At 45.4% G+C, this 14,952-nt stretch overlaps 1 protein-coding gene across 13 annotated transcripts in view; it reads left to right on the top strand.

Annotated features, from left to right (window-relative positions):
- KEL (Kell metallo-endopeptidase (Kell blood group)) overlaps nt 1-14,952 on the top strand; it is an 89,849-nt gene that overhangs the window by 43,751 nt on the left and 31,146 nt on the right. For 12 of the 13 annotated variants that reach the window (XM_077345726.1, XM_077345728.1, XM_077345727.1 and 9 more), the window contains 3 exons: nt 3,335-3,473; nt 6,070-6,273; nt 12,388-12,512. In XM_077345726.1, the coding sequence (XP_077201841.1) occupies nt 3,335-3,473; nt 6,070-6,273; nt 12,388-12,512 (468 nt within the window). The remainder of the gene's footprint in view (nt 1-3,334; nt 3,474-6,069; nt 6,274-12,387; nt 12,513-14,952) is intronic. The other variant, XM_077345736.1, reaches the window with a different exon arrangement.

Below are 14,952 nucleotides of genomic sequence, written 5' to 3'. Positions count from 1 at the left end.
AACTTTACAGCTAAAATGAGCTGCTTAGAATGACAAATTCAAAAACAATTTGCAGAACTGATAGATATTACGAAATTACAGCGGGACAAAAAGGATTTTAATGAAAATTGTGTTTATAATTGGCCGCCATTTAAAGATACGGGTACTAGGAAGCCTATATCTTTTGTTCTGACTTAGATAATACAACTGAGAATAGGACTTTTATTCATTCAACCTCATAACATCTTCAATCACTCCTGCATTGTGCAGGGGGGTTGGACTAGATGCCCCTGGAGGTACCTTCCAACTCTATGATTCTTTGAATCTATGAGAAAAGAGAAGACCTTTTAAAGGTATGGGTCAAGAACTGAGATCAAGGAAGAGATACAAAGCTCAAAATGCCAGACCCTACAAGAAAAAACAAACAAACTCCGCAGGCAGTGATCAGTCTATATATGGTGGAACTCAAACCAAATTGAACTTTTCTTGTACTGAGTAAAAGTTTTTCATCTGTCCCAACACCACTGTTTAATGCCTTTCAATCGATGACTGAAGTCCAACACTAGTTTAGAAAGATACAATCTGTAGATTGTTTTAAATGAGAGAAGGAAACTTTGAATTTAACAACTGACCCATGGCACTTTAAAGCCAAGTGCATACTTCACCCCCTCTATAAATAACCCTAGAGTCCTGTTTTTTTTAAGTTTTGGCCCTGGAGGAAATAAATTGATTTGAACAGGGTGAGATACCAGTTTAGCACAATTCAAGTCATTTGGAGAGAAAGACTCCTAAACACCCAGTATACTGAAGTTATTTTTAAACCATTGGATGAGGGTGGTGCCATGGTTGTGTGGGATAGAGGTGAATATAGCAGAGAAAGAGACAGACAATTAAACAACAAAACATATACTAACAGCCCAGAAAACTCCAACTATGATGATTATTAAGCAGGTAGCCTAACTGGTGCATAATTAGAAAATTATATTGATAAACATACATAAGATTTCCTCTTGCAAACTGAAGAAAGTGCCAGGGATAGCTTTATGTATCTTGGATAATAAATAATTCCCCCTGTCCCAGGAAGACCTATGGTTTCTTGGAATTGCTCTACTTGGAACTTCTGGCCTTGCATTTGAACCTTTTTTCAAAATCCTTTACTTCCTACTACTGGATCATATCAAGTTATACAATGAGGAAATGCCTTTTGTGACAATGGATATACTTTCACTGTGTACTAACATTCCACAAGATAAGACCCTTGACATATTACATGAAGTTCTGGAAAGGAGAGAGAATTTACACCCACCCACATAATCTCTATGCCGCATTGCTGAGTTGTGGTTAAAAAGACCTTCTTCTAATTCCACTTTCTTTTGGCAAGTCTCAGGCACTGCTAGGAGCTGCAAGTTTGCCCCTGAATTGATAAATTTCTAATGACAATATCTGTAAGAAATACATTGCTTTATACAAAAGATAAGTAGATGATGTATTCATTATCTGGACAGGCTCTGAAGAATTACTAGTTCAGTTTGGCCAATACATTAACACTATACATGGATTTATCAAAACTGTAATGAGATTTAACAAATCCAGCCTTAACTTTTTGAATGTTGTGATTAGAGCAATACAGACAGATGTGTTTAGGATGCTCACAGATGCCAACTCCTTAATATTAATATTAATGAAACAAATGTCTGCAAATGTCTGATGGGGTTATTCAGCAAAAGTTTTAAAACAGCCTTTTTACAGAGCTAAAAAACCTCCAGATTATTTATTAATTAAATTTTTATACTGCCACTCCCAGACCAGCTGTCTCGTGGCGGTTTACAGTGGCGGTCTTTTAACTCCAAGGGGGAAGAATCCCAATTCTGATAGAATGGTGATAACTTTTACATACAATAGAACATATATTCTAATAAGAAATATAATTCAGAAGCATCTGTTATCTGGTATTCATAGGTGCAGATTCCAACCCCCCCCCCCCACACTTTGCTTCCACTTGATCCAGAAATCTCCAGGACAAGTTGCTGAGGAGCAGAATAAGTGAACCCATTTCAGAAAACACCACAATCATTGGCAGAGGAATTACTAATGGGAATTGAGCATTGTTCAGTGTGCACTTTTTCTGTTAATTCATCCAATGACAGGAAGGTTAGGAATATTCCTAGTCAGCAGCAATGATCACGGCTTAACTAGTATGGGTATATAAAATGAGATTTATCATAGTGATCACTTGTTTGTAGGAGTCAGTTGGGAAATAAATGTAATAATAAAATAAATAGGTCCTCTTTTTTTTTCTTTTTCTTTTCAAAATATGGTAGCCCTAACCAGGATAATAGATAGTTAGGCATCACCCTGTGAAAAAAAAACCCATACATTTATAGTGTAGGTCAGAGATTCCTAGCCAGTTTTTGGTGGACCCCCAGAGGTCTGCAGGAGCTCTGGAGGGCGTCCACAGTCTTTCCCCTTGTGCCTTAAAGCAGGGGTAGTCAACCTGTGGTCCTCCAGATGTTCATTGACTACAATTCCCATGAGCCCCTGCCAGCAAATGCTGGCAGGGGCTCATGGGAATTGTAGTCCATGAACATCTGGAGGACCACAGGTTGACTACCCCTGTCTTAAAGAACTCAGCCACAAGCTAGGGAACTGGACACTTCCATTGCTCCCTCTCCCAGCATGAGTGGGTTCTCTAATGGTTTCTGTTATTGGAAGGGGGCAGAGCTTGCACACCAACTCCCACTTTAAACTGCCCCTTCTCTCCCCCTCCCCATCCTCCTCAAGCCTGCCAGTTATTGTGGGTGGTGATGTCACTTCTGGTGACATGTCACTTCCAGGGCTGTGGAAGAGAGGCGTGGCCAGCTAACATCACTTCCGGGGCTCCTGAAAGCCTGAAAAATTATTTCAAGGGCTCCTCCATGGTCAAAAGGTTGAAAAAGGCTAGTATGGGTACATAGAACTCTGCTGATAAAGAGGCTGGAATAGCACAGCTATCCTATGTTACCTTAGGGAAACAGAAGATTAGCGATTTCTGAGGGGACTGAGGAACATATCCCAAGAGACAAGCAGATCCTATTTCAACAGCTTTTTGGTTGTGAACAGGCCCATGCCACAGACAAAGGCACCAGCTGTAGCAGGTTACTGTAGTCCTGTTTTCACTAAAGGACAACTGTGTGTATTGGGAGGATTGTGGATGGCATATGTGTGGCCAAAATTTAATAACTGAGCTTATGTAGATGGTGCTTGTTACCCATGGCTGTTTTGAAATCTCAATATCATGGGATTCCATGAGTTTCTAACTTGAGCCTGAGATAAGTGATGTTTCTGTTTTCACGTCCTTTATCTTCTCCAATTCCAGATCTATGAGGAAGCCTCAGGAAGAGACTCGAAGAGGAGATGTGGTCGAGGAAATATCGTGCTCCTCTTTGCTGTGCTGTTCAGCACTGTCATTGGTCTTGTGCTTCTCATTTTCTTCACCGTCTTTACCTGTGGCCAAGGTATTAGAACATTCCTTCCTTCATCCCTCCTTTACCTGATTTCCTTCCTTCCTTCCTTCCTTCCTTCCTTCCTTCCTTCCTTCCTTCCTTCCTTCCTTCCTTCCTTCCTTCCTTCCTTCCTTCCTCCCTCCCTCCCTCCCTCCCTCCCTCCCTCCCTCCCTCCCTCCCTGCCTCCCTCCCTGCCTCCCTCCCTGCCTGCCTGCCTGCCTTCCTGCCTTCCTGCCTTCCTTCCATGATCCTAGACACTACACTTTTCTCCTTCCTGCTGAGCCCTCTCCTCAAGTTACACCCCTAAACCTCCAGGAATTTCCCACCCCTGAGTTGGCAACCCTAAGTGAAAGTCGTTAGCTAAATTTACTTCCTTCTGACAAGAAGTCTTTATAGATTCCATTTTCTGAAAAAAGAAGCTGGTGCCAGAAAGCCATGCTGTCTGTCAGCAGTATTTAGACTATGTCCTTAGGAAATGTGGGGTTTTCTGGACGTTTTTCAGAGGTTTCCTCATGAGAAGTATAACCACTGAAGATGGAAAGCTTTCCTGAAAGCCAGACTGCCCATCTGACCTTCTCAGACCATGGGGAGCTGGAGAAGAATGTTGGTGTGTTGTAGGGAGCCCCTTCACGTTTGCAGCCTGAAGCAAGATCTATCAGGCCAAATAAATCTCACCTAACAAGATGACATCCTAATACAGCAATCCCAGGTTGGCACCCATTGTTCCATTTCCTCTCATCCCCTTGTTTCTTCCCCAAACACCTCTTCCCGAAATCCTACAGCTAGTCTTGGCTTCTCCCCCCTTCTCTGGATCAGGAAGTGGTTCAGAAGACTCTGGGAGGGCCCTTTAAGAGATTTTGGGTCTTGACATGGCCATTGAAGCGAGGTGCTGCAATTGAATCTGGCCCACTTGGTTCCAGGTGTGAGTTGGAAGTGAGAGATACATCCCAGATTTCTGGGATCTAGTTTTTCAGGGATCTAACTGGGCCTTGTGGAAGGGATCTGAGGGTGCATTGAGTCAATTTCCAGAGCCTTGAGTCAATTTTCATATCTCCTCAAAATCATCATGTTCTCCCCCTAGGGAAGAGCTAACATCCCAGTCTATGACAGGCAGTAAGTCCCCTTCTTTGGGTGTAACTTCACTTGGGTTGCTAAGGAACCAAGGCTGCAGCCTCATCCTTCCTATTCTTTCCTCTCTCTCTCTTTTTTTGGTGGTCATCACCCTCACTGGTGATCCACTGAACCAATCACCTCACTAGAGTTACACAAATATTCCAAGTGGGAGGCGGATGCATTATGATTCCCATTCTGCACCATCAGGACTCTGCCGAGTTACCAGTCCACCTAGCTTCAGTGCGAGGAATTCCCCTCAATGGTTTTGCATGTCAAAAGTTACACAAAATTACCAATGAGCACCAAGGGTTGTCTCATGGCCTGTTATGATCATTTGTTGAACGGGCACTTTATAACAAAGACAAGGTTCATTCAGGTGGGTTGCCATATTGGTCAGAAGCAGCAGGACACAGTTTGAGTCCATTGACACCTTCAAGACCAACCACGGCTCTATCAACATACATCGGATAATGCACTTTCAATGTGGTTTTGCCGATGGGTTTTCCTGTGCAAAACAGGAAAATCTATTTCTGAAGTACATTGAAAGGGCATTATCCCTTTGAAAGGGCATTATCCATGTGGAATGAGTCACAGATTTATTCAAGGTGTGAATTTCGGCGGGCAAGCACACTTCTTCAAATACAAGGAAACAATTTCCTCAACTGTTAAATATACGTCGAGGATGAGGGATTTTAGTTGCCAGGAAAGGCTAGTTAGAAACCCCACCACCTCTATGTGGAGAGCCAGTATGGTGTAGTGGTTAGGAGTGTGGACTTCTAATCTGGCGAGCTGGGTTTGATTTCCCCCTCCCCCTCCACATGCAGCCAGCCGGGTGACCTTGGGCTTGCTTCAGCACTGATAAAATTGGTCTGATCGAGCAGTAATGTGAGGGCTCCCTCAGCCTCACCCACCTCACAGGGTGTCCGTTGTGGGGAGAGGAAAGGGAAGGTGACTGTAAGCCACTTTGAGACTCCTTTGGGTAGAGAAAAGCGGCATATAAGAACCAACTCTTCTTCTTTAGTAATATCAGGGATCTCTCAGCCTCCCCACCCTTACAGGGTGTCTGTTGTGGGGAGAGGAAAGGGAAGATGAATGTAAGCCGCTTTGAGCCTCTTTTGGGTAGATAAAAGAGGCATATAAGAACCAACTCTTCCTCTTCCTCTTCCTCTTCCTCTTCCTCTTCCTCTTCCTCTTCCTCTTCCTCTTCCTCTTCCTCTTCCTCTTCCTCTTCCTCTTCCTCTTCCTCTTCCTCTTCCTCTTCCTCATGATTGAGGAAATTCTGATTCATTGTGTTTTAAGAAGCATGCCTGCACACAAAAGCCTTTCCCTTGAATAAAATTCGATTGGTGTTAAAGGTGCCCCTGGACTCAAACTTTGTTCAAAGAGAAGATTGGTATGACAACTCTGGGTGGCCTCCTTTAGAAGGGTCCCTTCTTATTTCCCAGGAGCCACTGCTGTTTGTGCCCTGCTAATCTCTGTTCCTGTGTTTGTTCAGAAACCTGCAACACCACGGAGTGTTTAGCGCTTGTGACAAACTTGCTGGAAGCTCGTAATGGCACTGTGGACCCGTGTGAGGATTTCTTCAGCTACACCTGCGGCAACTGGGAAGTGAACCACACGCAGGGGACAAATGTGGCGTTGGTGAATGTCTTTGATGTCCTTTTGGAAGAAAACCAGCTGATCATGAAGAGGCTCTTAGGTAGGGAGAAGGGGCAAATGGCATGCCACTAAGGCCAGAAACATCTGCAGGAAACAAGCAGGACAATGAAGCTTAAGACTGATCCATGTCACAGAGAGGGTCCCGCAAGCATTGATCATTCTTGCATGCAGCCTTAAACCAGTTTGCACACGCCCACCATTGAAAGAACCAGAAACTTCCACGAAAACCATTTCAGGACTGATGTGAATTTCTGGTGGGGTAGCATCATCAGCAGATAGCTTTTCTGCATCAGTAGGATGCATAGTGCATAGTGCAGGGGGTTGGACTAAATGACCCTTCAGGTGCCCTCCAACACTATGATTCTATGACTCTATGATTCTATATAGTGAACCTTCCTCCTGAAGGGACCCTAATGGGGGAAGCACTACTATTTATGACCTAAGCCCAAGCAACATGTCTCTGCACTTGCACATATTCATTCTCCATTACTCTTTTTTCTCCTTTTCCGCCCTCCCCTTCCCTTCATAGAATCATAGAATCATAGAATCATAGAATCATAGAGTTGGAAGGGGCCATACAGGCCATCTAGTCCAACCCCCTGCTCAACGCAGGATTAGCCCTAAGCATCCTAAAGCATCCAAGAAAAGTGTGTATCCAACCTTTGCTTGAAGACTTCCAGTGAGGGGGCGCTCACCACCTCCTTAGGCAGCCTATTCCACTGCTGAACTACTCTGACTGTGAAAAACTTTTTCCTGATATCTAGCCTATATCGTTGTACTTGAAGTTTAAACCCATTACTGCGTGTCCTTTCCTCTGCAGCCAGCAGAAACAGCATCCTGCCCTCCTCCAAGTGACAACCTTTCAAATACTTAAAGAGGGCTATCATGTCCCCTCTCAACCTCCTTTTCTCCAGGCTGAACATTCCCAAGTCCCTCAACCTATCTTCATAGGGCTTGGTCCCTTGGCCCCAGATCATCTTCGTCGCTCTCCTCTGTACCCTTTCAATTTTATCTACGTCCTTCTTGAAGTGAGGCCTCCAGAACTGCACACAGTACTCCAGGTGTGGTCTGACCAGTGCCGTATACAATGGGACTATGACATCTTGTGATTTTGATGTGATGCCTCTGTTGATACAGCCCAAAATGGCATTTGCCTTTTTTACCGCTGCATCACACTGCCTGCTCATGTTTAGTTTACAATCCACAAGTACCCCAAGGTCTCGTTCACACACAGTGCTACCTAGAAGCGTATCCCCCATCCAGTAGGCATGCTTTTCATTTTTCTGACCCAGATGCAGAACTTTACACTTATCTTTATTAAATTGCATCTTGTTCTCATTTGCCCATTTTTCCATTGTGTTCAGATCTCGTTGAACTCTGTCTCTATCTTCCGGAGTATTTGCCAGTCCTCCCAATTTGGTGTCATCTGCAAACTTGATGAGTAGTCCCTCCACCCCCTCATCTAGATCATTAATAAATATGTTAAAAAGTACCGGGCCGAGCACCGAGCCCTGAGGTACCCCGCTACTCACCTCTCTCCAGTCTGATGAAACACCATTGACAACAACTCTTTGAGTGCGGTTCTCTAACCAGTTCCCTATCCACCTAACTATCTGAAAATCCAGATTGCAGTCCTTCAACTTATCCATCAGAACATCATGGGGAACCTTGTCAAAAGCTTTACTAAAATCCAAGTAAACGACATCAACCGAATTTCCTCGATCCAGCAAACCTGTTACTTGGTCAAAAAAGGAAACTAGGTTGGTCTGGCAGGACCTGTTGGAGACAAATCCATGCTGACTTCCTTGGATCACCAAATTATCCACCAGATGTTTGCAGATCACTCCCTTTAATATCTGTTCCATTATCTTCCCCACAACGGAGGTCAGACTCACTGGTCTGTAGTTTCCCGGGTCATCCTTCCTCCCTTTTTTGAAGATCGGAATAACGTTTGCTCTTTTCCAGTCCTCCGGGACATCTCCAGTCCTTAAAGAGGTTCCGAAGATGATGGACAAGGGCTGTGCAAGTTCTCTGGAAAGTTCTTTGAGTACTCTCGGGTGCATTTCATCTGGACCAGGGGATTTGAACTCTTCCAGTGCAGCTAAATGCCTCTCGACAACCTCTCTATCCATGTTAACCTGCCACCCAGACACTATCCTTTGGCTACAGCCATCTCTAGATGTGCCTAAACACTTTGACCTGTGGGAAAAAACAGATGTAAAATAGGCACTAAGCCTTTCTGCTTTCTCTGCATCTTTCGTTAGAGTTTGTCCATCCGCACCCAACAGCGGGCCTATTGCCTCCTTTACTTTACGTTTGCTCCTCACGTAACTGAAAAATCTTTTCTTGTTACAGTGGGCTTCCCTGGCCAATCTTAGCTCACTCTCAGATTTGGCCTTTCTGATGATTGATCTACAGTGCCTAGTAACCTGTAGGTACTCTTCTTTAGAGCTCTGTCCTTCCCTCCATTTCCTGAACATTTTCCTTTTCTTTCTTAGTTCCTCTTGAAGTTCTCTGTTCATCCAAATAGGCTTCTTAGAGCTCCTGCAGTGTTTTCGTATTTCTGGAATAGTCATTGATTGAGCATGCAATAGCTCTTGTTTGAGTAGCGCCCACCCTTCACATGCTCCCTTCCCTTCCAGCATTCTCGTCCATGGTATGACACTCATCATGTCTCTGAGTTTATTAAAGTTTGCCCTACGAAAATCCAACATCCGCGTCTGGCTACAAGCTTCCTTGGCTCCCCATCTCAAAAGGAATTCTATGAGGACATGGTCACTTCCCCCTAGGGTCCCCACCTCCTTCACCTCATCCACCAACTCTTGCCTGTTGGTCAGTATTAAGTCCAGTATGGCTGAACCTCTTGTGGGTTCATCTACCATTTGATAAATGAAATTGTCAGCCAGGCAGGTCAGAAACTTGCATGACTGAGGACGCTTCGCAGAGTTTGTTTCCCAGCACACATCTGGGAAATTGAAGTCACCCATGATGACAAGGTCCTGCCGTTTGGATATTTTCTCAAGCTGCTCACAAAGTGCAGCATCCACATCCTCTCGTTGGTCAGGCGGTCGGTAGCAGACACCAACCACCACACTGTTTGTTTTCCCCTTGCTTATTTTCACCCAGATGCTTTCCACTGTAGATATGCTCTCCTTCACTAGAATTTCCTGACAGGTAAGCCCTTTCTTCACATACAGTGCCACTCCTCCACCTCTTCGATCTATTCTGTTTTTTCTGAACAGTTCATATCCATCCACCATTACATTCCAGTCATGAGAATCAGTCCACCAAGTTTCTGTGATGCCTATCACAGAATCTCTTCATTGTTTCCCCGCCTCCTCGCCAATATTAAATTTAAATTCGGGGTCCCTTGTATTATGGAGCTGCCAATTTTGGCTTCTGCCACATAGATGGATGATGTTCCAAGAACCAGGAGCAGCAACTGCAGAACCTGGCTAGTTAGTTCTCATCAATATGGAACGTCCAGCCCATTCACCCACTGCTTATATTCACTTGGGTTGCTATAAAAAATCTAATTTGAATTGAAATGTCCAATTATTATCCATAAAAACTCCTGTCATAGGATTGGGGGGGGGCATGATGTAAAGCAGTGGTAGTCAACCTGTGGTCCTCCAGATGTCCATGGACTACAATTCCCATGAGCCCCTGCCAGCATTTGCTGGCAGGGGGCATGATGTAAAGCAGTGGTAGTCAACCTGTGGTCCTCCAGATGTCCATGGACTACAATTCCCATGAGCCCCTGCCAGCATTTGCTGGCAGGGGCTTGTGAGCATTTGCTGGCAGGGGCTCATGGGAATTGTAGTCCATGGACATCTGGAGGACCACAGGTTGACTACCCCTGATGTAAAGTATTGTTTGGTGCTGGTGGAGAGGATCATGAGATCAGATGTGAATTATTAGGCCTCAGCCCTAGACCTGGCAGAACAGCTCTGCCTTAGCGACCCGAGGAACTGTCCGAGGTCCTGCAGGGCTCTGATCTTGTTTGGCAGAGTGTTCCACCCGGCGAGAGCCAGGACAGAGAGCGCCCTGGTTCTGGTTGATGCCGGTCTGATCTCTTTGGGGGCAAAGATCCTAATTTCCCCCCCTATGGAAGGACTAGGTGCTGGACCTAGCAGCAAACTCAGATCCACCTTGCTTCTTGCCTTGCCTGCCTGCTGCCAAGAGCGCAAGGCTGTCCTGTCAGTCAGGCCAATCAAATCTGTCCTTCTCCACCGCTGCTTTGTCCTTGGCTCTTCCTTCCTTTGGCTCCACTTCTCATGTCTTTGCTTTGCTCCAGCCTTTTTACTGCCGTGATCTTTAGCAGCCCAGTGCCTTCACCAGTTTTCCTAGCATTTCTGTCTCTTTTTCTCATCATAGCTGGGGCCCCTCCTGATCCAATGAATTGTTTCCTCAGGTCACCTCCCTGCCCCCAATCTTCCATCAATTGCCAACCTTCTCTGCTCCTCTCCTCAGGCTTCATTCTCCTTCTTCAGTCTCCTCTTTCCCAGTCTGTCACCTTTTCTGCATGCTTTTGTCCGCCTCCTTGGGCGAAACAAGACAGGACCGCTCTCTCATAGCCACCATGGGGTCACTCTGCCACTAGGTTAAAGTCATTTGGAAATGTTGCAAGGGTCCAGTCCTGAGTGGAGCAGAAGTGCTGTGCTCTTCTTCTCCTTATGTCTTTTCAAGTGCTGAATGAGAGCAGAGCTTGCAGCCATTTCAGCACTCGATTAATCTTGGGGGGGGGGGGGGGACAGCTACGCAGCCTTTGCAGAATTTTGTTGGAACATACCAACTCTGCAGTGTGCATAACTGAGCACATAAAGAGTATTCTACAGGGAGCATCAGAGGAAATGTCTAATTAGCACAGATGGGATAGGAACTTCCTGGTGATTTTGAAATGGTTATTTCCTCCAGTGTCCTGATTGACTCAACAGGAGATTTCCTGCTTTTTGAGGACACTTCCTCCCTGCTTGTCTCCAGAACAGTGGTTGAACAACAGAAGAATGACTGCAGATAACAATTCAGAAGAGAAATACCTATGGGGGGGGGGAGAGAGAGTGAGAGAGAGAGAGAGAGAGAGAGAGAGAGAGAGAGAGAGAGAGAGACTATAGGTCTCTCTTTTTGTTCATAGCTGTTTCTCTCCTGAATAAGAACTATTTTGTTCTTTAGGCCAAGGGTAGTCAACCTGTGGTCCTCCAGATGTCCATGGACTACAATTACCATGAGCCCCTGCCAGCAAACACTGGCAGGGGCTCATGGAAATTGTAGTCCATGGACATCTGGAGGACCACAGGTTGACTACCCCTGCTTTAGGCAACCTGATGTTCTGCTCCTCTGCATATTGAGACTTCCAACTTGTTTAAGATGCTTGTAAAACAGAAGTGGTGTCCTCATGGTAGCCATGAAGATGTTGTTATGTCTAGTCTAGTCACAAAGATGTTGTCATGTCTACTTTTCCTTAGAAGAAGAAGAAGAGTTGGTTCTTATATGCCGCTTTCCCCTACCCGAAGGAGGCTCAACGCTGCTTACAGTCGCCTTCCCATTCCTCTCCCCACAACAGACACCCTGTGGGGTGGGTGAGGCTGAGAGAGCTCTGATATTACAGCTCAGAACAGTTTTATCAGTGCCGGGGCGAGCCCAGGGTCACCCAGCTGGCTGCATGTGGGGGAGTGCAGAATCGAACCTGGCATGCCAGATTAGAAGTCCGCACTCCTAACCACTACACCAAACTGGCTCTCTTAGGGCTTCCTGTCACTTAAGCATCCTTACTTCCCAAGACCTATGCTTACAATCCTCAGAGGTTTCAGTCCACCATATCTTATGTGGAAACAGCATGCAGGGGCTATGGATTGTAAGAAACCATTCCTAGAATTATATCAAGGCCACAATCCAGGGGTAGCCAAACTGCGGTTCTCCAGATGTCCATGGATTCAATTTCCATGAGCTGCTGCCAGCAGATGCTCATGGGAATTGTAGTCCAATGCCACCTGGATAGCCATAGTTCAACCACCCCTGCCAAAATCTAATGATGATTCGTCTTCCAATGCCAATTGACTGCAATAATGTGGATCTTGTCTTTTACCTCTCCCAGATCATTTTGATTATGCAGAAAGCTTCTTAACCTGCAGCCGTTTTTCTTTTTGTATGACAGAGGAGCAACCAGTTGGGAACAACAGTTCAGCGAAGGAGAAAGCCAGACGGTTTTACCACTCATGCATGGAGACAGGACGGATTGAAGCTCGCGGTGCTCAGCCCTTGAAGGAGCTCATCAATGAGGTGATCACTACTCCCAAAATGCATGTGCAGACCCTGTGCAAGCACAGGCAGACTCCATTGTATCTAGAACCACCTTCTTCAGAAATAATCTCATATCAGCAGCAGGGGGAGGGAGAACCCACAGTGGCATAACTGTGTTAATTTTCAGGTGGGTCATGATTTGGCCTGAAGCAGCCGAACAAAGTTTGAGTCCCATGCCTCCTTTAAGACCAACCAGGTTTTATTCAAGGCATAAGCTTTTGTGTGCATGCCTAGCCTCTGATGAAGTGCACATGCACATGAAACCTCATACCACTGGACTAAAACTTTGTTCGTTGTTGGTTTCAGTCACACCATTTATAGCAGTGAATCTCAGCCCATTGCTGGTGATGCTTTGCTAGGCTGCATCCACCTTCCTTGTTGATAGGTGCCCTGCCCTGCGTTTCTTGTCAGGGGAGGAGATGAGGTTCATTGGCTGAGCTTCGGCTTCATACACAGAAATCCCGGTTCAGTTCCCAGTGTCCCCAGCTAAAGGGATCAGGTTGTAGATGATGGAGGAGATCTCTGCCTGGGATCCTGGAGAGCTGCTACTTTTCTGAGTAGACCCTTCTGACCTTGATGGACTAAAAGGTTTGATCCAGTATAAGGCATCATCATGTGTTGTTCAGTGACCTGAGCTAGTTTCAGGGGGGTGGTATACATATCTAATCATATCTAATTTCTCCACTTACTTCACCCTCCGGCACATTTTGTTGTCTCTTCCCTTGTCAGGACTTAGATCCTCAGGGGACAGGAATTGGACACTGCCATTTATATTATTCGGTGAAGCACTTTATTGGAAATGTATTACTCATTTGCATTTTCTCTTCTGCGAATACAAATGTTCCTAACTTTCACACGTGTCAAATATCTTCCTACCCTTCACTTCCAGTGTGGTGTAGTGGTTAAGAGTAGTGACTTCTCATCTGGCAAGCCAGGTTTGATCCCAGCTGCTCCACATGCTTGGGCTCTTGGGGAGAGGAAGGGAAGGTGATTGACAGCAGCTTTGAGACTCCTTTGGGCAGTGAAAAGAGGGGTATAAAAACCAACTCTTCTTCTTCCTGACATTTTTTTCTCAGGTTGGAGCTTTATTCCTTTTGTTTGCTTGCTTTTCATGTCCCATTCCATGCCACATAACTCTGATATAGGCTGCCTAAGGAGGTGGAATAGGCTGCCTAAGCAGGTGGTGAGCCCCTCACTGGCGGTCTTCAAGCAAAGGTTGGATACACACTTTTCTTGGATGCTTTGGGATGCTTAGGGCTGATCCTGCGTTGAGCAGGGGGTTGGACTAGATGGCCTGTATGGCCACTTCCAACTCTATGATTCTATGATTCTATATGATTGCCACCTCTGACCTTAGTGAGTCTAAAAAACCCCAGCATGGTGTAGTGGTTAAGAGTGGCAGCTTTGAATCTGGTGTGTCAGGCTTGATTTCCTGCTTCTCCACGTGCAGCGTGCTGAGTGACCTTGGGCTAGTCACAGCCCTGATAGTTCTGATCTCACAGAGCAGTCCTGTCAGCCTCTCTCAGCCTCACCTCCCTCACAGGGTGTCAGTTATGGGGAGAGGAAGGGAAGGAGATTGTAAACCATTTTCAGACACAGGATTCTGCCTCTGTTTTTTCTTCTTTCTTCCTTTCTGGCCAGCAGCTGCTTTATCCTCATCTTATTTGAAGGTTTATGACTGTCCCACGCTGTTATGTTGTTATATTTTGATGCTGACTCAGCCCTGTGATTTGAGGGGACAAAATCATCTCCTTATCTTATACTTCTGAAAGTGGCATATGAGAGGCTTTTGAAAGTTCCAAAAATAAACAAAATATTTTATTCAGTGTAGAGGGGAAATGGTCAGGGGTAAAATATCTTAGGTGAGTCAATAATATCTCTGAGATAACTTAGTAATTCCACACACTTCAGTTCATATATTTCCAGCAAGTAAGATGCTTAAGCCTTTCACAAGGACATTTTATCTGTGAGAAGAGAGGTTTTACGTTCAGTGTCTGCTAAACACTCCAGTTTAATTTCTTGAGTTTAACCGAGGCTTCAGATTTCAGAAGGCAAGGGTACAGCCCCCAAATCCTTCCCTCTAAACAAACCACACTGTCCTTTAGAGCAGGGGTAGTCAACCTGTGTTCCTCCAGATGTTCATGGACTACAATTCCCATGAGCCCCTGCCAGCGTGCAGCACCCCTGGCAGGGGCTCATGGGAATTGTAGTCCATGAACATCTGGAGGACCACAGGTTGACTACCCCTGCTTTAGAGCAAGGGTTTCAAACCTTGCCCTTTGCTTTTTTTTAATGGAGTGGATTTTGACCAGTTTGAATTCAACAATTTATTTACTTCCTTTTACTTGGAGAGATCCGCCTCCCCAATTCCAACAGATGAAGGGGGGGGGGGAGAAAGAAACCTAACAGTATAGCTTTA

Source organism: Paroedura picta, chromosome 7 (assembly GCF_049243985.1).
Source record: "Paroedura picta isolate Pp20150507F chromosome 7, Ppicta_v3.0, whole genome shotgun sequence".
NCBI classification, from domain to species: domain Eukaryota; kingdom Metazoa; phylum Chordata; class Lepidosauria; order Squamata; family Gekkonidae; genus Paroedura; species Paroedura picta.
The sequence above is the reverse complement of the archived record's forward strand: the minus strand, read 5'-3'. Positions and strand labels throughout refer to the sequence as shown.